The sequence below is a fragment of the Acipenser ruthenus genome, chromosome 6 (assembly GCF_902713425.1).
Source record: "Acipenser ruthenus chromosome 6, fAciRut3.2 maternal haplotype, whole genome shotgun sequence".
Taxonomy (NCBI): domain Eukaryota; kingdom Metazoa; phylum Chordata; class Actinopteri; order Acipenseriformes; family Acipenseridae; genus Acipenser; species Acipenser ruthenus.
The window spans coordinates 69,230,137-69,251,950 of record NC_081194.1 but is presented as its reverse complement, the minus strand read 5'-3'; the positions used below and the strand labels follow the sequence as shown (position 1 = coordinate 69,251,950).

Here is a 21,814-nt window from a genome sequence, read left to right as displayed (position 1 = left end):
GAGAGTAGCCATTCCATTAGCCTGTTCTCCTGCAACACTGCTCCCAGTTGATGCAAAGAATATCATATCTGTGCATTTGTTTCTGGCCCGATTCTAGAAGCTTAAACTGTTATTGGCACAAAGAAAAGGACAAACACATTATTACGAAACAACTTAAGATGACTTACAAGTCCTTAAATAAAATGCCCAGGTTTATGATTGGTTTGTTATTTGGTGCATTTTCCTTTCTGAATAAATGGTACTAATGGAGTAAAGAGCTTTGAGAATGTAGCACAGACTGCTGCAGGGGGAAAGGCGAAGGGTAACACCCTGGCGACAGATGTACTGTGACAAAAGGGTGCTGAAAATTGCTACACAAGCTAATGAGTATATTCTTAGCTAATAAAGTATGAGAGCTTGGGCTGTACTCACTTTCCAGCAGGTACCAAGGGCTGGAACTTCCACTGTTCCTCCTCTCCATCGAAGACCAGCCTGTTCATGATCTTGTTCTTCTCCTCCGGAGGAATGAAATTTTCAATGATCAGGTACCTACAAACAAGAGAGCAGTGAGATATCTGGTACAGTACTATGTTAGGCTGAAGAAAGTTCTCTGCTGTTTCACTTTTTAGGTAATTTCACATCAACAAATGCCTTTGTGCTCAAAGCATGTCAGTCATTCGGGGAAGCAGCTAGTTTGTTAATGACAGGAAAGGAGGTATACAGCTATGGCCAAAAGTAACCTAGAATTTTAGGATTAATAAAAAAACTATATGAACATAATTTAGATATTTTATTTAACATCATGTAATCAAAGAAACTACGAAATTATATTGCGAAAGTCTACCAGAAGCCATAATAGTAGTTCAATATTTCATGTTAGATTACGAAATGTCACATTTTTCCATTTTTGTCAGTTTTTCGTTAAGTATATGGAAAACTACAAAGCAGTATGTTAACTTATTATTCAGCAGGTTTCATTCAACTTTATGAATAAAAATTAGTTAATTCTACAGAGTGCTGCAAAACCTTTGGCCATAGCTGTAGGAAGTACCATACTATTTTTGTTTAATTTAACTTACTATGGTTACAGATACACGTTTTAAAAAAGATAAATGTTTGTTTTTTGTTGTTTTTAAACTGTATATAAGAGACCTCCATAGCAAATGGATGTGCGCAACAATTACAATGTATGGAATTATTTCATTTGCTACAACCAACGTTAATGCTGTCAAGGATAACTATGAAGATGAGTGTAATGCACTGATGCGGCTCACTTGAATTTGAGCTCTCGAGTCAGCTCTGTCTGGCTGTGCTCTAGGTCCTGCCTGGCTCGCACATGCTCATCGTGGAGGTCCTGAATCTCAGCCTTCACCGACTGCAGCTTGGAGTACAGCTGTAAGAGGAGGAAATCCGAGACAGAGTTACAAAACACTGCACAAGCTCCATCTGCAAGCTCAGCTGCAGGCACAGCCTAGCTAACAAACAGCAAGCTTCTCCAAGCTGCCAATAACAGTCTTCCAATGGATTTGCATACTACTGAAGCACAAATCCCACAACGCGTACTTTGAAAATGCTTTATTAACACTTTGTAGAAGCTTAATAGATGATGTAAAATGTACTAAGAAGAACAAAAAGTCCTAAACTATAGAAACACATTTACAAATTTTAGGAATGTACAGCTATGGCCAAAAGTTTTGCATCACCTAGAATTTTAGGATGGAGACATAATTAAATATGATGCTAAACTTTTATTTAGCATCATGTAATCAAATAAACTACAAAATGATATTGCAAAAGTCTACCGGAAGCCATAACAGTAGTACAGTATTTCATGTTAGATTTCTGAATGTCACATTTTTCAATTTTTGGCAGTTTTTTGTTAAGTTTATGGAAAACTACAAAGCGGTATCTAATTCAATAAATTAACGTAACATTATTCAGCAGGTTTCATTTGACTTTATGAAGCAAAATGAGTTAATTCTATAGGGTGATGCTAAACTTATGGCAATAGCTGTAAATTGGTAAGTTTATATCTCAAACACCTGTTAAGTTAGTAAAATTAATGATAATGTTAATGTCAATGAACTAATTAGGCATTTATATCCATACGTAAACCTCAGTGTAATAATTTGTACTCCCGCAATCATCCAAACCTGATTCTCATCATCTGAACTTCGTCTCTACTTTGCTTCTTCTAGCTCTGGGCTGAAGGTCCATCTCATTCACTACATTTACATCCAGGTTAAGCATTTAAGAAGTATGCAGTGGCAGGTATACCACCTTTATATCCAATTGTTCTGAGTTGGGGTAGAGGAATAGAAACTTAACAGCCAGCTGCTATATTTATTGATTTTATTTATTTATATTGACTATTCTTTATCTAAGTAATATTCCTATCGAGGCTTAGCAGAAAATGCTATATGACATATACTGTATATTCAAGATACAAACAGGATAGAATGTAAACTTCTGACTTCCTATAATGTTTTTACCTGTTCAAACCATTTACATCTTTATCATAATTAAACATGGGATTAAAAAACAGAACCACTGCATGGGAATGGCCTGAAAAAAAAGGTTGAATAAAATGATTCTTTATCCCTGGTAGCCTACATGAGGCCTTATCACCAGAAGCCAGAACTTATATCCCTGCTCACCACAAGGAAATCAAGGGAAACACATTAAAGTACTTTTTTCACTGACAGAACACATTATTTTAATTGAAAAAAATAAATACCCCAAAACATTAATAATTATAAATGAACAATTCCATATATCATAGCAAGAATACCCTCCACATCAGAAACTGACAGAGGTTTGGAATGAAAGGTCTGTATGAGCAGTTTTAAACTGGCCAGTTATACTACATTGGTGGTCACTAATTACAAACTGGTCTCATGTAGGTAATGACGGACTCGAGCAGCGGGCAGTGCATTCAAGTTGTGAGGGAGGTTTGAAAGGCAAAAGCTCAGATTAGTTCTGTCAATCAAGGGAGTGTTAGTGAAAGGAACCCCGCTGAACTCAGCCCGTCTGGCTTCAGTTCCCTCTGAATTAAAATGTTGGCTATAGTCAGGAAAATAGCCAGAGATGGGTTTCAAATATAAACTGCATTCGAGGCTGAGCCAGTCAAGGTTTGGGTAGAAATGTGACAATGGTGTGTATAGACATCACAAGACAAACCTTTTTATACTGTTACATAGTATATCCAATGTGACCGGCAGGAAGGCAGCAGTAGTCCAGTGGTCAACATACAAAATGGGGATAAAGGGATAGTCTGATTAGGTTTTATAATACTGAAATCTGGTAGTTTATAAAGGTTCAGTGTCCCACAACTAAAAAATAAGAAGTACCAGGCAAACACCGACAATTACTTGATTTTTAATTGCATTTCAAGAAGCGTTTGATAACATTCAACAGCATCCACTGTCTTCTTCTAACTTGCAAATTATTTCTAAATCTGTCTCAGAAGAATACCCACTGTACAAGCTGTGGGTCACATTTAGTTCTGATGCCTGCTTGGCTGCCAGTTTCACACATAACAGAGGCCGGTTGAACGACAATTTTATCTGTCCATTAGTCAATCCAACTATGTTAGCTGGAATCATTATTCGTTCTTCAGTAGTTACAGACAAGTTGTCTCATACTTAAGAGGCACAGGGCATAACACGATACAGCATTAGAGAACCTTCCCTTAGGCGCTGCAGCATTCTGGTTGATAGTCAAATGAAGTCAGTTGCTTCGTATGTGCCCTTGATGAGAATAGCAAATCTGTCTTTTTATGTGAAACTGCTTTTGGGGACTGTAAACAAATGCTTTATAACTGCAACAAATGCAAAGAAGACTTAGGTATATTTTTTTGTTATATTTTCAGATAAAAGTGAGTATGATTGTGGGATAATACACCTGTAAGGTGGGTTACAGTTTTAGCTGCTATCTGCTCAGTTAGCTGCACAGGGTAATACCAGCGGTAACAAATCTATAATCAGCTGCTCAAATTATGGGATCTACTGCATGCTTACCAAAACATATTTTAATAAAAAAAATACATTTAAAAAAATACTGTTGATGGGGTATTTTTTGCCTGTTGTACCCCACTCAGACTGCTTGCATACTAAATATTCTTGAAGTAGACAATCCTTTGCTCTTCAAAATGATTTATATGAAAATGTAATGTTCTGGGAATAACTAACAGCTGTGTGTGGGGCCTTTATTCCAGTCAAAATTAATCACAAATTATATATTTATATAAACAAGACTATACACTAGAGACTAAAAGAATGGTAACACTTTACACTGTGTCACTAATTACTGTGTATTTACAGAGTAGTTACTTAGTAAATACATGTGTAGTACACATAATTATAAGGTTATTATGCGTAGTTACTATGTACTTAATGTGTAATTTTCTTGCACTATATATGTAAGCACACAGTTGCATCAGAAAAGGGTTGGGTTGGGGAGGTTAGGGTTAGGGTTATTTTGTGCAAAAATATGTACATATTGTTACTATGCATAATAACATTGTAAATATGTGTAAGTCCACATGTATTTACTAGAGACACAATGTAAAGTGTTACCAAAAAAAATAAGAAAAGAGCAAAATATCGTGGCAAAAAATGTCTGTGTGTTCAACCCCCCATCTATAGCCCAAGACACAGGAAATGGTTCAGGAAATGGTACATGGTTCTTGTCTGGCTCACCTTTTTCAGTTTTTTGGTTTTGATCTCGACCTCCTGCTGCAGAGAGGAGTAGGTCTCTCTGAGCTCCACTGTCTCCTCGTCCTGCGCCAGCACCTGCTGCTGGATCTCCCGCTCACGCCGCTTCTGTGCAGAAACAAGCCCGGAGAGACGGAGTTGGAGTGGAGCGAGAGAGAGAGATTGCATTCCTGATGCTACCCCACCATAAAACAGAAGCTTGATATCTTACTGGTCCCTTTCCACAAAACTTTAACTTGCCCTGCTTGTAAAACTTCTTGAAAAACATCTAGTGTGTGTTGTACATAATAATAATAATAAACCCTTTTTTGAAACATTCAAGACGACTGTCACAGCACTGAACTGTCTTTATTTTATCTTCAAATGGTAAACAAATTGAACTATTTCATTTTTCTATAGGATTGCCCAAAAGTCTGGATGTTCCAAATGAACAACATCATGTTCTTTCAGTTGTCAGCTCAATGACATGTTACATAAAGGATAACGTAGTTCCTTTGGGAAACCAGTGGAACACAATTTGAACTGGCACATATTGTCATGCTTGCTGGCATTCTCTCACAGAATGCATATGTCTCCTGGATGTTGAGACACATATATTTTACCCTCTTATCTTAGAGGGTGCTCCTTAGTTCCAGTCAGAGTTTGGATATAGTTTTGTCAATAAACAAAATGTGTCAAACTTCTTCGAGACATTGTGCTGCAAAGGCATATTTTCTGAGAAGATTAAAAAAAAAATTGTACCACATTAAACTAGAAACTAAAAAGCTAGAAGCTAGAATGTTTAATTACTGTTCTGGGTAGCTTATTTTACAGTATATACCGATAGAAAAGTAGTGAAATTAGCTTCCCACAAAAGAATGAAATGGCAGGTAATGAGTGGAACTATTTATTAAATTACAGATTAGTTTTCTCAGTGTGCAAGCAAACACTCTAAACTGGCATTATGTAGGCAGAATAAGGCTTTCCATTACCATTGCTTCATGACAGTGCCCTTGTTCCATCACCAGTACAGCTGTGAAAGTCCTCAGCACAAAGGAGAAATTATGCTTTCTCATGTATTTTTACTTAATTTTGTATCTTGTTACTTATTCTATATTCTATATCACAGGGTGTGTCCAATGCTAGCTGGAGGAATAGGAAGTTATTTGTTATATGCATCATGGAAATATTAAAAAACACACAGTACAATAACTGATGGGCTTCATGTCAACAATAGGCTAACCACATGCAAACACAACCATAGGTTTATATGGGTTTAAATAGGTTTTTGAAACAAAATGTGTACGGGTTCCTAAAGTTATTTCATAACCCTAACTTGACCTATGACCTGTAGGGCATGGGCAACACTATCAACACTAGGAGAACTAGGTTGCAGTTTGATGTCCTACACAGTTTTATTGGGGTCAAGATGCTAGCATGAAAAAAAAATAATACAGACTTCAAAAATTGTGATTGACAACCTTTTCTGACCAACCTCATGAAGTCTTGACCAGCAACACATACAAACACATAGGGAAGCAAGTAAACTCTTGTTGCTGCTTACGTTCAAATCATATAAAAAATAGGCTACAAGTCCCATTTATAGCAAACATGTATTTTCATTTTAAAACGGACATCTGGTACTGACCTGCTCAGCAATCTCTTGTCTCTTCAGTTCTAACATCTTCTGTTGTTCGTTGGTGTGATCCATGATGTTCTTCCCTCCCACCAGAAGCTTGCTTTCCATAGTCTGGGTTTAGAAAAAATAAAAGTGCAAAACATTCAATAAAGACCAAAGGCAATAATTTATTGAATCAGGCCACAGAATCATTTCATAAACACATTTAAACAATGGTGGATCATAATATCATCAACATAGTATTTATAAACCTGATCTATATATAAATCACTCCTGGGGAAACCTCCAGCTAGATGAATAGTTAAAGAGCAATGCTGTTTACCCCCACTGTTTAGATAATTAATAAAGCAACGTGAGTCTTTTTTTCATTAAGGTATACAAATGATTATATTATATTTCTGCCAGCTGGATCTCTTTGGGTGCAACCAGTGACCACAGTAAATACAGGCAAAATATTGGTATGCTGAAATAACCTTATTTTTCATAGCCTTTTAAAAAATGGAAGCTGCTCCTGTGATCGTAGTGAAAGTACTGTACACAAATTGGATGGAAAAAGCTTATTATCATAATTTTTGTATTCCACTCTGGAAAATGCTTGAGTAATAGTGTCTACATTTTACAGATGTAACACTGTCCACTACACTCCTTCATTATCCTCAGGTTACCCTTACAAGCAGGTCCTACGAACCTGCATTGGCTAACATAAAAAACAACTGAGATGAGCCATCTCATTTTTGAGGGTTGCAACGTTTCACACATTTTTTATTTCAGAGCTCTCTTCACAGCAGACTTCAGTCTTTAAAATCAACAAATAGTGAATACATATAGACAGCACACGCTAAGAATGTTGCGTTTCATCAAGTCGGATAGAGTTGAAAAGGTTTTACTGTAAAATGCAGCTGTCTCCCATGGAGAGCGTGTCATTACAATTACATCAACATAAACTACCTTCTTTGAGACTCTCACAGACTTTTGGTTAAAATACAGAAATTCAGCCTAATTTCAGTCCCTTGTTGTTGATTTTTAGATCCTATTCTAAAATTGTGTAGAAAATACCAATAAGTTTGCTATTGGTTCTACTTTATGGGACTTATTTGTTCAGGTTGTCTGATCTTATCTACACATGCAAACCCAATGAAACTTACCCGACTTGCTTAAATGCACATTTACTGTAGACAAGTCAACAAAGTAAATCAGTTTTACTGAAAATGTAACAGTTGAAAGTAAACAGTATGTCCTCTAAGAATTAGATTCAATATACTCAACATACAGTCAGCCAGTAAGCCAGCTCTCAGGATAACCCTAGGAATGTAGTCACTTGTTTTTTTATTTTATTTTTTTATTCAAATTATTGTAATGGAAAACATTTAGATGGCATTAAGTTGTACTTTTCTGATAATGAAAAAGGTGGACGATTGTCTTTTTCATATTGAGCTGAATGTGTCGCATGAACAGTAGACAAAAGTCTTATTAGCAAGGATTTAGGATTGATTCAACAGAAACAAGAACAGTGTAGTGTTAAAAACCTACATAAATAAAATACAAATCTGTGCGCACACAACAGTGGGGGTGGGGGGCTTTGCCGTTATGTTTACATTTTAAATGTTCTGCAGGGAGTAATCTGCTTACACACTGCATCGCCAGACATTTCTTCAAAGAGGCCTCTATCGATTTCTGTCTGGTCTTTTTGTGAGATATGGGATAATATGCATGCTGCTGTAATAAACACAATCTGAAAAAGCAGCCTGGTTTAACTCAGCCCGTCGAATAAACAGGTTCTAGGTTTTTTTTTTTTGTATCACCCACAACAAAACACAGTCATGGTAAAATGAAACCGATGAGAGAGTTTCATAAAATTATATTACATATAATCCTTAGAAATGAATACAACACTTTTAGGAACCTACTTTATTATAATGTAAATACTAAGCGATCAGGGTTTTATGTTGTAGTTTACGACACAGGCCTAAGTATTGAAAAACTGTTATTTACTTTTTTTAATGAGTGTTTTATTTTTGATAATATCAATATTTTAATAATATTTCAAAAGAACGTGTTCTAATGGGTCTCATGCAAGTACTACAGTAACCAAGCACAACCCTTCTCAGCAACTGTCATGTGACAAGGTCAGATTACAAGAAGGTCTGGCTTCAGGAATGATTATAAAAACAACCAAACTGAGAGGCATTGGCTTGCTCATAGCAGCTTCCTCCTTCAACACAGTTTTCCACCTGGCTACAGCTAAGTATTTTGCTAGATCACACATGGCTGAGCAACACTTCATACCTAAAACGTTCACAATCCCAAATCTTAGCTCTCATTTACAGACCACACTGGTTTTAAATGCCATATACAGTACATTATAGTACTTGAATTACACAAGACATTTTGTCAGTTTTTGAAAGGTGTAATGATGCATATCACAAGTATGTATCCTTCAGCAATATTCATCTTACCGTCTGCTTAGAACCTGAACAAAACAGCTGCAAACCACTCTAAAAAATGGTGAAACCTCTGAAGACTATTCAGATTATTCAGATGAGTAGAATTCCCCACACAAGATGCAGAACAAGAAAAACTTCAGTAAAGAGCACTGTAGCAGCTCTACTAGGATAAGAAGCAAGATACTTTAGATAAGGGATCATTAAAAAATACATTTTTCCACCAGTCCACCCATATAAAACCACGGTAAATGTGCACAGTCATTTTGCAGTTTCCATGCTTTTCCCATGCTAGGTATTTAATGCTTTACCATTCATGGTTGCTGTTTGCCACTGTTGCCTGTGCTTTACAATGTTTTCACAATACTTTTAGTGTGCTTTAATATGCTTTAGTACATTGGTTAAGTTCCGCAGTCACGTCTCTTATAAACTGGGAGCTGATTAACCTTGCCACTGCAGCTGAAATAAAACATAACTTGCATACTTCTGTCTTACACATTGCTATCAATCAGCTTTCCCAGCCATGCACACCATGAAGAAATGCACAGGGAGCAATTTGTTTAGTTTTCTTTAGACTTCCTGACTTAACCATTTGAGCAGAGCACTCGTGTCTCGTTCAATATTGCACTTGCTCTTGGAGAAACTATGTCTGAGATATACTGTACGTGGCCCATGTTTGTATTGCACAGATAGAGCTTTTGGCAAGCCAAATTAAAGATTGCAACGTTATCACTGGTACCCTCATCTTTGTGGACCCAAGATAATAGGATCCATGTTCCTTATGCTGATAGGTCAGGAAATTGTTTTTGTTAATTATGTTGGAGAGGTTTCAAAAGTAAACTGCGATGAACAAAATTCAGATATGTCAGCGTCTTTACAAAAAATGAGCAATGAAGGTATGTCAGAAGACGAAATCGAACAGGGCACTTCGAGAAGAGCTCAAATATACAGTTCAGCTGCCTGTAGCCGATATGTGCCAACTTCACATTTATTTGAAAACTGCAGCATATGTAACCTAGCTTCCTCTTAAACAAACTGCTGTGTACCACTACCTATCATCTGTGTACATGTACAAATGCAGATGCATCTTATCACAAGGCAAATTAATTAGCATGCTTACTGAAACTTAACCAGTGCACACACTTAACTCTCTAGACCAGCTAGCTGTGTCCAAACAAAAACTGGTAATGTCATATTGCTTCCTGCACTACTACATACAGGACAGCCCTGCCAGAGTCGTGAAGCCATTGATTATTAAAATGTGTTTTATTTTTTTAACTCCTACCTTTTCTCATTCCCCATGCATGGTGTTACAGTAGTTATGCAACAGTCAGGACTCGAAACTTTAGATTGTCAGCTTTCCCTTTGCCCCAGCACTGGAGTCTATGAGGGGGAAGATTATTTCCCTGTGTCTCAGCACTGGAGTCTATGAGGGGGAAGATTCTTTCCCTGTGTCTCAGCACTGGAGTCTATGAGGGGGAATATTATATCCCTGTGTCTCAGCACTGGAGTCTATGAGGGGGAAGATTCTTTTGCCCCTACTGCCACCCAGTTGTGTATTTCTCATCATCGTAGCCTATGACATAGAACTCAGTTGTCAGCCCACGGGTATTGCTGCAGTGCCTAAACCAATTCTACATGATAAAAATCCTGTGCTTCAGGATGGATAAAGGCACCAAAGGCATCGAACAAGTACAGGGAGTCCTGGTTTATTACATTAAAAATACAGTAATAAATTACGGCCTGACAATCTCCCTTGTCCAGGTAAATGTAATGTTGATTCTTAAGGAATACAGCACAAGGCTCATATACAGTTCTCCTCCCTCTTTGTTCTTTTCCCCATTACAGGAACCCTGAACCACCAGAACCTTCTGTTGAGAAGAATGGTAAAAGGACAGCACGAAGCTCTGCTTTCAACAGAACAATAAGGTACAGAGAAGCCTGTAAACAATATCTTCATTGAAAGGACTGTTTTGATTTAGGATTAAAACCAGAGCTTCAAATCATAGCACCATCATCACTTAGCTGCTGGAATACTGATAGCAGACCCATTTGTTTTATATGCAGTTGACAACGTGTATCGGAAGGTGATACATGGCATAATTTATAGGGGAGCTGTTTGATAAATGGACTATTAGCATCACTTCCTATGGTCCTCAGCTGACAAGAAAACACAATCCATTAAAATTCAAGTACCAGCTAGAGGCAAATAATAAAACTCTTTTCTTGTTGTAACTCAAGGAAGACAGAACATAAGTGACTCTTAAGTCACTTGCTGTGTGACCTTGGAGGTAAGTCAGTTCTTACTGTACTGTATATCTCTCTTACCTGGATATGACAGTGTGCACACTGTATGGGAGTACACTGTGTCTGATGAGATGGGCTATGTGGCACGAGAGCCTTACAGTCTGTATAGCTTTAGAGGAACTTGGATTGAACACACTGTGCAGTGCACCACAATCATTTGAGTTTCACCTGTAGAAATACAAGGTTTTGTTTTCAAATGATGATTTTATTGTACTAACTTTTTTTTTTTTTTTTTTAAATCATGTGATACCGTATTTTCAAACCAATGTAGTTTTAAAGGATGAATAACTAATGGTAATGTTTGTTAATATACTATTATACAATATATGTTTAAGAATAGTGTAAAAAAATAGTTTTCAGCCACTCATCATTCCAAATACATACTGTATGTGAACATCTTTCTTCAGTGTGATCTTTTTGGTTCTTCTTTTAGATTTCAAACTTGTTTCTTGTGCAAATTGAATGCAAATAATAACTACAGGTTGTCTAAGATACAGTAATGTACTATGCTTATTTACCATTAACCTCAGTTAATCTGTGAAGTTATACATAAAATGTGATGAATATTCTATCATAAATCATAAATTATAAGATAAACTATGTCATGTTTGGCTAATTCATTAATTCCACATTATTCACAACTTTCTTGTGTTTGAGGACATCCTGAAAGACTTTCTTCACTTTACTAAACAGAGTTATTAAAATGTATGACACCAGTTAAATTCAAAATATAATCCCAAATGTGTTACTTTGCTATGGTGCTATATGCTAAATTAAATTAAGTTTATTGTACAGTCCATATTCCCAAAGCTTCAATATGAATTAGTTTATAAAACAGTTCTTGGTTTCTTATGACAGACTAGAACAGTTTCATGAATAACAAACTTTTTTTTATAAAAACAAATCGAAAAATACTCTTTCCATATGTCTGGATAAGGAAAAAGAACAAATTTACTGATTTATTTTCTGCCGGACTGGAAATTGATCCTCTGCTCTGGTTCTAGACCCACAATCCAGCTTCAAGATAACAGAGCTTATTAATACAATGCTGGATTTATCATAGCCTATTGAGACTTCCCTGTTTTCTTTTTGTTAGCATATACTATTCACTCTTGACAGTTGTTTCACAGTAAAGAGGCAAGCCCTTTGAGGATGGAACTGGAAAGGATGCGTTTTCACAGCACATGACACAGGGGCGGAAGCGGGGGGGGGGGGGGCTTTGTTTACGATGTAAATCAGAGGAAACACTGTTTAATTTGCAACTGGAAATAGAAAAGACATTTATATATCGTAAAGATTAAATTAGATCTGATTAATATTCAAATATTATATATGTCTGGAGTAAAATAAACCATGTGCCCCCCAAATTACCTCAGAGGACAAAGAAGAGAACCAGTCTTCTGTAAATATAGTATATCTGGTGGCAGTAGTGACATTCTCTTCTCTTTTCATATTGAGGTAAAGATTGTGCTTGCCTAGTTTAATAAAAACTGCATAAGCGGTTCTCTAGATATATGCATGATATATGATATGTGTCCCAAGCGATATACTGTACATCGTTTCTAAGCAATAAGAAAATATACAATACAGAAAATACTTTCTACCCCAAAACCTGTTCAGTGCTGAAACTGGGGGTAAACCTGTTCTATGAAACTCACTGGGGGACGCTGAATAACAAATCTTTACACATTTCACTGCAGACTCTAAGATGACAGTTGTGATCTATTTATGAGCAATGACTACCGGTGATCTCTGGCTGAGATAGAGGGCTGGGTCATGTTTTTCCAGAAGTGGGATGGGGGAGGAGTGGGCATGCCTGCACTATGCAAACTAAAGCATGTGGTTTCATAGAGGGGAGGCTGACCAAGCTGACACCACTGATCTGTGGAAAAGTTCCCATGGTAATGGTACAGTAGCACCTTTAGATTTAACAAAACATTCTGCACACTTGCTTTCATAAATCCAACATCTGTACCGCACTGATCTTGTATTTGTTTTTTTTAAGTATATTCATGTCAACGTTGTTTATATATATATATATATATATATATATATATATATATATATATATATATATATATATATATATATATATATATTATATATATATATATATATATACATTTGTGGCAAAGTGGTTAACAGTGTGATCAATAAACAGACAGATGATTATAATCCTGGTGCAATGTTGTTTAATGGTTTTTAATCCAACTGCCTGATGGCGTAACAACAGTAAATAATAAACAATGTTAACAGGCAATACAGTGGTGTGTATTGCTCTGTTTAAATCCATGGTTGGTTCCCAAATAATAAACAGTCCCATTCTTATTCACCCACACCTAACAGAGACACAAACACAAACACAAGTCCACAGTGTGTGCTCGAGTGCTCGTAGTGAATATACAGTCCATAATGAAACAAAGTGCAGTGATGTTGTCCCGGTTGGTGCTGGCCTTTGGCGACAGCTCCAGATCGTGTTAGTCTATTAAACAATAACAAACAGTATTTTCAGACAAGACAAAAAAAACAAACACTCATATATATAATATATATAATATAATACAATATATTTCATAACACTGGTCCTTCCAGGTCGTTCCATAACCATAACTGAAGGAACCGATTACGTTGCTTCCTCCCCTTTTTGTACCATCATACATGACCCCTTGGTAAACGATTGTAGCCGCTCCTCCAATCTTCGGCTGCCACATCGTTTCCCTTCCGGGTCGATGCATTAGTGCACTGAAGCTCCACCCCCTTTCTAGATGACCGACTTCCTTTTAACCCGGGGAATAAATTGTCAGGCCAAACAGTCCAGGGTACTCTGTTTCTGTTACTTAGCGCCCTCACAGGTTGGGAGGGAGATTTACCACCAAGAAACATTGTCTTTCTGTCACAATATTTTATACAGTGTATTATAGTATTATGGCTGAGGTTAAACTGCAGCCCTACTGCAGTTTTTAAGAAATACCAAAAAAAAACGAAAAAAAAAAACAACCACTGTGATATAGAAATTGCATGTTTTTGGCAATTTCATAGGCACCATAATTAAATTGAATCCCAGCCACAAAAACAACAGTACAGGCGCTTCCCAGAATTGAATTATATAGAATTTTGGGTTGGCCTATTCAGACTGAATTAAGGCTCTGCTGAGAGATGCATACTAGTGCAGACTGGGATTCTAATGGGGCATTTTTGAGCAGAGACGAGTGCCCCTAACTGCCATCACAGTCACATCATTGTAAACGACTTTATAGACCTAGGCTGCAACTGAACAACAGAACTAGTTTCACATCCAATTGTTAATACTGACTGAGCCTCTCAGTTCAAACACATATGCTTAGTTTTAATTATAAAACTTTGATTAGTCAGATCAAATAACAGTAAATGGGAACCACCAGATTCATGAATCTACATAAAAAGCCCAGAGGAACTCCAGCAATCTCATTAGCTGTGAAGGGCTAAGCATAAAGTTCATTGTCAGTTTGTGCGCAACTTTGTAGTTCCCTAACTGATGAAACAGTGTTCCAGGATAATAATTAGAATCACTGCTTTTCAATTTCTTCACCTAAATGATACATTAAACAGCTGTCACTGCATCATGGGGGCACTGCAGTCTCTTAAAAGCACTTTTTTGAGAAGCCGGTCCCCCATTAAAAGACATGGGAATGTATTTTCAATATTTCTTCTCAATGAAGAGGAGGTCTTTGCTACTTTATTAATGCTCATAATTATTATTATTTTTTTAAATCTCTTACAAGGTCAGGCCCCGAAATTGTTCTAAATTGTTAGCTTAACCACTGTCTCACGGAAGGAAATCATAGCTAGTATCATTAGTAGCTTAGATCTTGTTTGATATATATACATCATTTGGTATACGTTCTATATCACTGGAATCAAAAACAACTGAAATTAAATCTTTTTTTTTTTTTAGGTAAATCAATTCTTGAAAAAAAAGGAAAGCAAGTGCGTCTTTGTTACTGTGTTCTGTGATGCACTGCCATTGCAGATAATACTGAATACAGTGTGTAAGACCTTGAAAGAACGGCCCACTGTTCTCTTCATATATCAATCACAGTAAGTAGTGAACCTTTATGATTTTGAGTTGCCCTCTCCTAAACACCGGTCCGACGTATTACAGACCCCTGTCCATTTAGAACACCCCTTAACCATGCTTTGTTATTGCAGTGCAAATAAAAATAAACCGACAACACAGACTTTTCTCTTAAATAAACAAGTTCTAATATCAGATAATCCAGCAGCCACTGCCAGCTAGATATGTTTACTGTGCTACACTACACTGAAGTGCAGTAAAACATAGGCTGGAAATGCATACGTGTATCTAAACAGTGCCTGAGATTGGAGCCCCTGTATTTTGCAGATCAGATTTGACTCCCACACATCCTGTACTTTTGCAGAATCCAGTTCACTTAGTAAAGACAAGCAACCACTACTGTATTGATTGGTACTTCAATTTGTCAGAAAAGTACAGCACAAGCACTGGTTATATGACATTGTGTATCCTTCACCAAAATGCAAGCTCCCCATTTATTAAAGAATAACGGTAAACTGGGATATCTTTTTATTTTTTTTATTTCTTTCTATATTAGTTTTTATGTATCCCCTGCCTACAAATAACTGTATTTTGTACATGCAGGCTCCTCCACTTCATGCACCCCCTGCTAGTAATAATAATGTATGTAAATTAAAGGATTTATTTACAGAGGTGTGATATATTAGTGATGTTTACCAAATTGTTTTCACATCAGTTATTTCAAATATAAATAATACATTCAAGTGAAGATGATTTAAATGGTGATGAATGATACCTGATAGATGCACTAAGGAGCATTTTTATCACAGCATCATAAAATGAACCATTATCAGCTTACTATACTTTATCAGGGATCCACTAACCCATACACATACTGTTAGACAATGAGCAATGCACCCATCATTTCCTGTGCCATTTTTTATGAAACAAATCCCATAAGTTTCAATCACAAGCAGCCAAGTGGCTAAATTGTATGCAAATTTTATGCAAAGCTGACTTGGCTGCTAACTGTCTCTTGGATACTGATTTCAGATTGTATTCAGGAAAATAAATCAATAGATTAAGCAGGGAGCTGTAATTTATTCTTGATTCACAAACTGAATCAAGAATGGATTCTGTTATTCAAAGGTTTACTACAGCACTTAAACATCCCACATACAACACAAAGACGATAAACTATGTGATAGGAGTCAGGAGCCAAATATTTATCTGATTGGGGCAAACAGTAGATGTTGTGATGTGTCAAGCCATTTTCAGCGAAAGGCTGTGACATAAATCAAAATGTACTCATCAAAACTGATGTATGAACAAGGAAATGTGAAACAAATATGTCAGTAACAAGCAACCCCCACCACGGCTGTAAGAGGTTGTACAGACAGACAGACATTCTAGAATATTCCCAGAATCTGATATTCGCAATAGCTTCAGCTAAAATGTAAATACCAAGTTTAATTGGATGAGCCATTCTCCAGCCAGATATATGCTATATGAAGTGAGATGTATGACTGTCTCCACTATAATCCCTTAGCAGGGGATTTCATTCTCTGGGGGGATAAAAAGAATCAAGACTGAAAGCACATTCACAAATTCTATATCTTTTCCTATCATTTTTGTAACCTTACATGACAAAAGTAAAGTAGCAGGTAACTCACTCGTTCATACAAAGGAACCCTGAAAGTGAAGTGTAACTGAGAGCTATGCAGACTGAATAATGGAGAGTGAACTAAAAGCATCTGTCTGGTAATTAGTAAAGAGCGAATTGGTGAAAACCCCTGCTCCTGATGGGAATAGCTTGCTGTCAAACTATTGCCCAGGAACTCATTTGACAAGTAACCATTTAAAAGTTCTCTGAGAGCACATATATGATTTATAAGGTCCTGTCCCATTCTCTACCTCACTCCCTTCAGTCTTGAATCGATGCAGTGCAATGAAGGATTTAAAGGTCTGATTTTCATGAGAACTATAATCATTTGTTTGATTGTTTTTGTGATTAGGGACCTGGACTTTAAACTACATTTATCAATTTTTTAAATCTTTAAATCAACCTGTATTTGTAAAATGAAATATTTCAATAACAATAAATACATATTTAGTTCTTTAATTCACATTTCACTGAGAATGACAAAGGGAAAACAATCTGGGCAAATACAGCACTCGCTTTCCTAGGTCTTGACATATGTGGCATGGCACTACAATGACGGAGCATCTAAATAAAAAGGAAATGAGAAAGCAGTTCTGACAAAGCGGTTCTCTAACAGACGAGCAGGGTGTGCAGTCTCGAGAACCTGGTGTCACTGTAGTGCTACTTCAGGACCTCTGGGCTACATTACAGAACTAAAACAACACAGCATTAATAAAAGGGTCAGGTGTTCTGTAGCTCCTACAGTTACTGATAGCACAGGGAGAGGCACATGGCCAGGAGAGCTTCACTATAATACATTAAAATTGTTGTGGAATGGGGAATGGCATCTCGGATCCATTTGTAAACAAGAACCAATATGGATATGTGACAAAGCATGCAGTCTGAATCATTGTCATTGATATGGATGGGGAGTTAGAGCAGCGGTGAGGAGTAGCGGTTAGGGCTCTGGACTCTTGACTGGAGGGTCGTGGGTTCAATCCCAGGTGGGGGACACTGCTGCTGTACCCTTGAGCAAGGTACTTTACCTAGATTGCTCCAGTAAAACCCAGCTGTATAAATGGGGAATTGTATGTAAAAATAATGTGATATCTTGTAATAATTGTAAGTCGCCCTGGATAAGGGCGTCTGCTAAGAAATAAATAATAATAATAATAATAATAATATGGCAGTGAAACTTCATTTTTATTGTACTGTAAAACACTGGTAATGGAACTTGACTGGGAGAATCATATAAAAAAAAAGCTTCTGTGCCCCTGTATACCATTGGTATGGCCAGAGGGTAAAACTAAATGTCAGTTATTGACTATTTTTAATTTTTTAATTTCACTAAATAATACTGAAGGACAAACTCAACAACACATGCTGGTTTGAAGGCAAAATTGTTTTAGTAATCATACAGTAGCTCAGGCCACACACTTGGAATGCGTTATTCCAATTAATGTCTTTGATATTCCTTAAACAACTCTAAAATAGCAGGACTTTCTTGAGAAAACTTGCTTTTTCTTATTTTACTGAACAGTCCAGTTGCTTCATTAATATACACTGCAGTGGGTTGAAAATAGGGCAAACATGTGAAGGCACAAAACAATCTAAATGTCAGTTAAATCTAACAACAACAGAACAGCCTCTCAAATGTTGCATTACAGTTATTGCATTTGAGCAGTGGGCTATGTTACTGATCTAATTAAAGGCGTCATGGCTCATTAAATTGGATCTATCACTGTAACCTAGCCTGTCACTATAATCTGTATCAACTGATTTCCACAATATGCACAATCCAATTACCTTTTTCATGACTGGCAGTGAAGAAAAAGAATGACTCCCAACAGTGTAAATGAGACCAAGATCAAACACATGTAACACTTACTGTACATAGCTGATTGTGACACTGGTCATACAAACTATTAAGAAAGTTCTCTTTATTAAAGTTCTAACAATAGAAGACACTTCAAAGTCCAAGAATGGGCTCCTACATTGTCCCTGCTTTCTCAGAGATCAGCTGACCTATAGGCTGCCTGCACTACAGCAATATAGTTTTACCCTAAAATATGATTCCTTGGCGTCTATTTGCTAAACAAAGGGCATATCAGACACGTGATGCATCTGTACTGTTGGGACTTCCACTTGTAATCAATCCATTTGATGGGGCTGATTCTCAAACACAAACCAGATGGACGAATCAGACTATAACTGACTGACATGGTCCCCTAATTAGAAATAGATTGTTCCGGTAACAGCAGTACAGACTACAACAGTCAACAGTGACTCAATCTTGATTCATCTCCAGCAGAATGGATAGTTGAGCCAGGATTATAAAATAATACATGATGCATTCAGGAATTTTATTTAACACCCACCACCCTATCTTTGTTTAATTTGTAGGAAAGAGAGCTAAATGGCTGATTTATTTTTTTTCATACTTAACAGAAATTTACATTTCCTGCTCGTACACTGTAACATATTACTGTACAAAATGACAAATTACAAATGTTATATGGTTATATAAACAGAATTCCAGATAGTCTGTCTGTGTGGTTTTCACAGCTCGTGAAAGAAATAGAAAACAGGTGGGACTGAATTTATATTAAACAGAAATACAAAACCAAATAAGAAATCTCCAAAGTAAAGCCACTGGAAAATGCACTATCAACAACTGATTTTTAAACAAGTTTCTCATAACAAAAAAAAGTAAAAGGGTGATAAGATGGTAAAATAAAGTATGCAGACCTGTCAGATTTACTGGAATTACAGCTAAAATGTATACAGTTCAAGGGATTGTATTTGTGTTTGTGTGACTCACAGTAAAAAACGATGCACTGTTTAGACATACCAGATGAAACATGTTTTACTACTTTTGTGTAGTTATAGTATATAAACCATAATCACTTTTTTTTAAAAACAAGATCATTGTGGTTGGTGTCTACAAGAAGTCTGCCATTAATCATGAATGAGAATAAACAACCCTGAGACAGACATTCGTCATCCAAAACAACAACTCATCATTTAAATTGATCTGGTCATTGGCCAGGGCTTAATTTGATCCAAAGGAAAAGAAACGGTTCATGGGCCAAGAGAGATGTGACTTGGATGTTTTTAAAAAAATCAGGGTTTAACAAGCCAATAATTTCATCTTCAGCCCAATGAACAGCTCGGTATGGGTCTGAAGTATCAGTTATCATTTTGCCTTCTTGTTTTTTAGATGTACTTTGTACTGCACTTCATTATAGGTTATGGTGAACTACCCTATTTCAGCTGGCCCTTATATTAAACAACTTCACCTGACCGTATATAGAATTCTGCTGGGTATATAATGGCTACCCTGTAAAAAACAATACAAATTGGGATTCCATTATAATACCAGTGTAGTACCCTGGTGAAATGCAGAACCATCAGAAGGCATCAACATTACCAGCAATGGTAACACAATTACTTTGGAACAAATATTGCACTATAGCCCTTTGTATTGATTCCTACTATTGTGTTACCATTACATGTCAAAATGTTAACACTGCAGCTCAGTTTTACCAATAGCTCATAACATTGCACCTCAGTACAGAATAATTGTTTTTATTATTATTATTATTATATTTGTTGAGGGTTTGCTACTGAGCCTTCAGGAAGCCCTATTCCGTTTGCATTTCCAGGCTTCTGGTGCCCTTTATTTTTAAAATTATGGCAATCCTTTGTACCAATAAGAAGCCATTCACACTTTACTTGGAACTAGAAGCAATAATACAGAAATAAAAAAATGGAATTGGTTTGCCTTCAATCCTACAGGAACCAAATACAATTCACACAGCGAGTAATATTCTCTATTTTGATTTTGATTATGTTTTTGATAAATGCTTCTGCATAAAATGGGTATTCACTAATTCTGTCATTTAGAACACAAAGGGCTCAATCTGAGAGCTACAGAACAGAGGCCAGACTATCTGAGTCAGGAAAGGATTTACAGGCTTTAGAATAGAAATCTCAAAGCTATAACGTATTACAATACTGTCTGGAGTCTTTGGTGTTCTTACATTACACCATTTTTAGAGGGATTCTTAAAACATATAGGGAGTGTTTCATAAAGCCAATGTTGAAAATAAAATGCAGAGATAGCTCTACTGCTCAACTTCAACTGCGCAGTCCAATATGGGAAATCCACAGGGTAACCATTAACATGGCCACCAAACACGGTATTGTTTTAAAATGAAAAAAAGTGGTAAAATAGGCCTCACATACGACAAGCCTGATATAAAAACAACTCAACAAGGTCTTTATGCCAAAATAAATTTCTAAATTTTGTTTTGTGATAGAAAACAAAAAAGTTATAGTGAAGAAATAACATAGATTTATGTGTTTCATTTTTCGTAGACAAAATATATTTTTCATCATTTGAAAGGTTTAAGTTACAAGTACGGTAATAAGCAATAAAACCCAATAAGTTGGGGTGGCCATATGTTCTGTATTGTGATTGCTATGTTCAGACACTGAAATGTATAATATGGAAAAAATATATAGAATTGCGTGGGCTATAAAGAAGCAACCATCTGTACCAATTAAGAGTAAGTAGACTGCAAATTGTGATTGAATACCAGTTAAGTAATACACAGAAAGCTTATAGCAAAATTAGCAGTCTACTGCACACAGCTTCAACCATAGGGCTGCAGATGGGTACATGGGCTTATAGAGGAAAAGAGTGGAGAGCCGAGTCTATTTGAGTCTATTTGAGTCTATTTGAGTCTATTTGAGTCTATTTAAATATGTGTATCTGTTGATGGTCTTCTAGAATAAATGCAAACAACAGTAAACAGGTGAATTTTTAAAAATGTATTTTTATCTGTAAGGTCAAGACTGGTATCAAAGATCAACACAATTACCTTTAGATTCTATGCACTGCGTTTAAGGTCACAAGCAGGGCCAGACAGATAAAGCAGCAGACTTCTTTTTAATGTCCTTTTAGTGCATGAACACAGCAAGATAATCTGATGCTGTGAATCCCATTAACTGAAGTATATGTTCCAAGTGAATCCCTTAATAAAGCTCTCCAGAATGAGATTCTCTTGCTGGAAG

General features: G+C 36.5%; 1 protein-coding gene across 1 annotated transcript in view; it reads right to left on the bottom strand.

The window, feature by feature from the left end:
- The window catches only part of LOC117410348 (kinesin-like protein KIF3C), a 51,392-nt gene that overhangs the window by 11,005 nt on the left and 18,573 nt on the right, over positions 1 to 21,814 (bottom strand). The window contains exons 2-5 of the mRNA XM_034016787.3: positions 6,322 to 6,423; positions 4,680 to 4,802; positions 1,254 to 1,372; positions 412 to 528 (exon numbers count right to left, since the gene is read on the bottom strand). Of these exons, the coding sequence (XP_033872678.2) occupies positions 412 to 528; positions 1,254 to 1,372; positions 4,680 to 4,802; positions 6,322 to 6,423 (461 nt within the window). The remainder of the gene's footprint in view (positions 1 to 411; positions 529 to 1,253; positions 1,373 to 4,679; positions 4,803 to 6,321; positions 6,424 to 21,814) is intronic.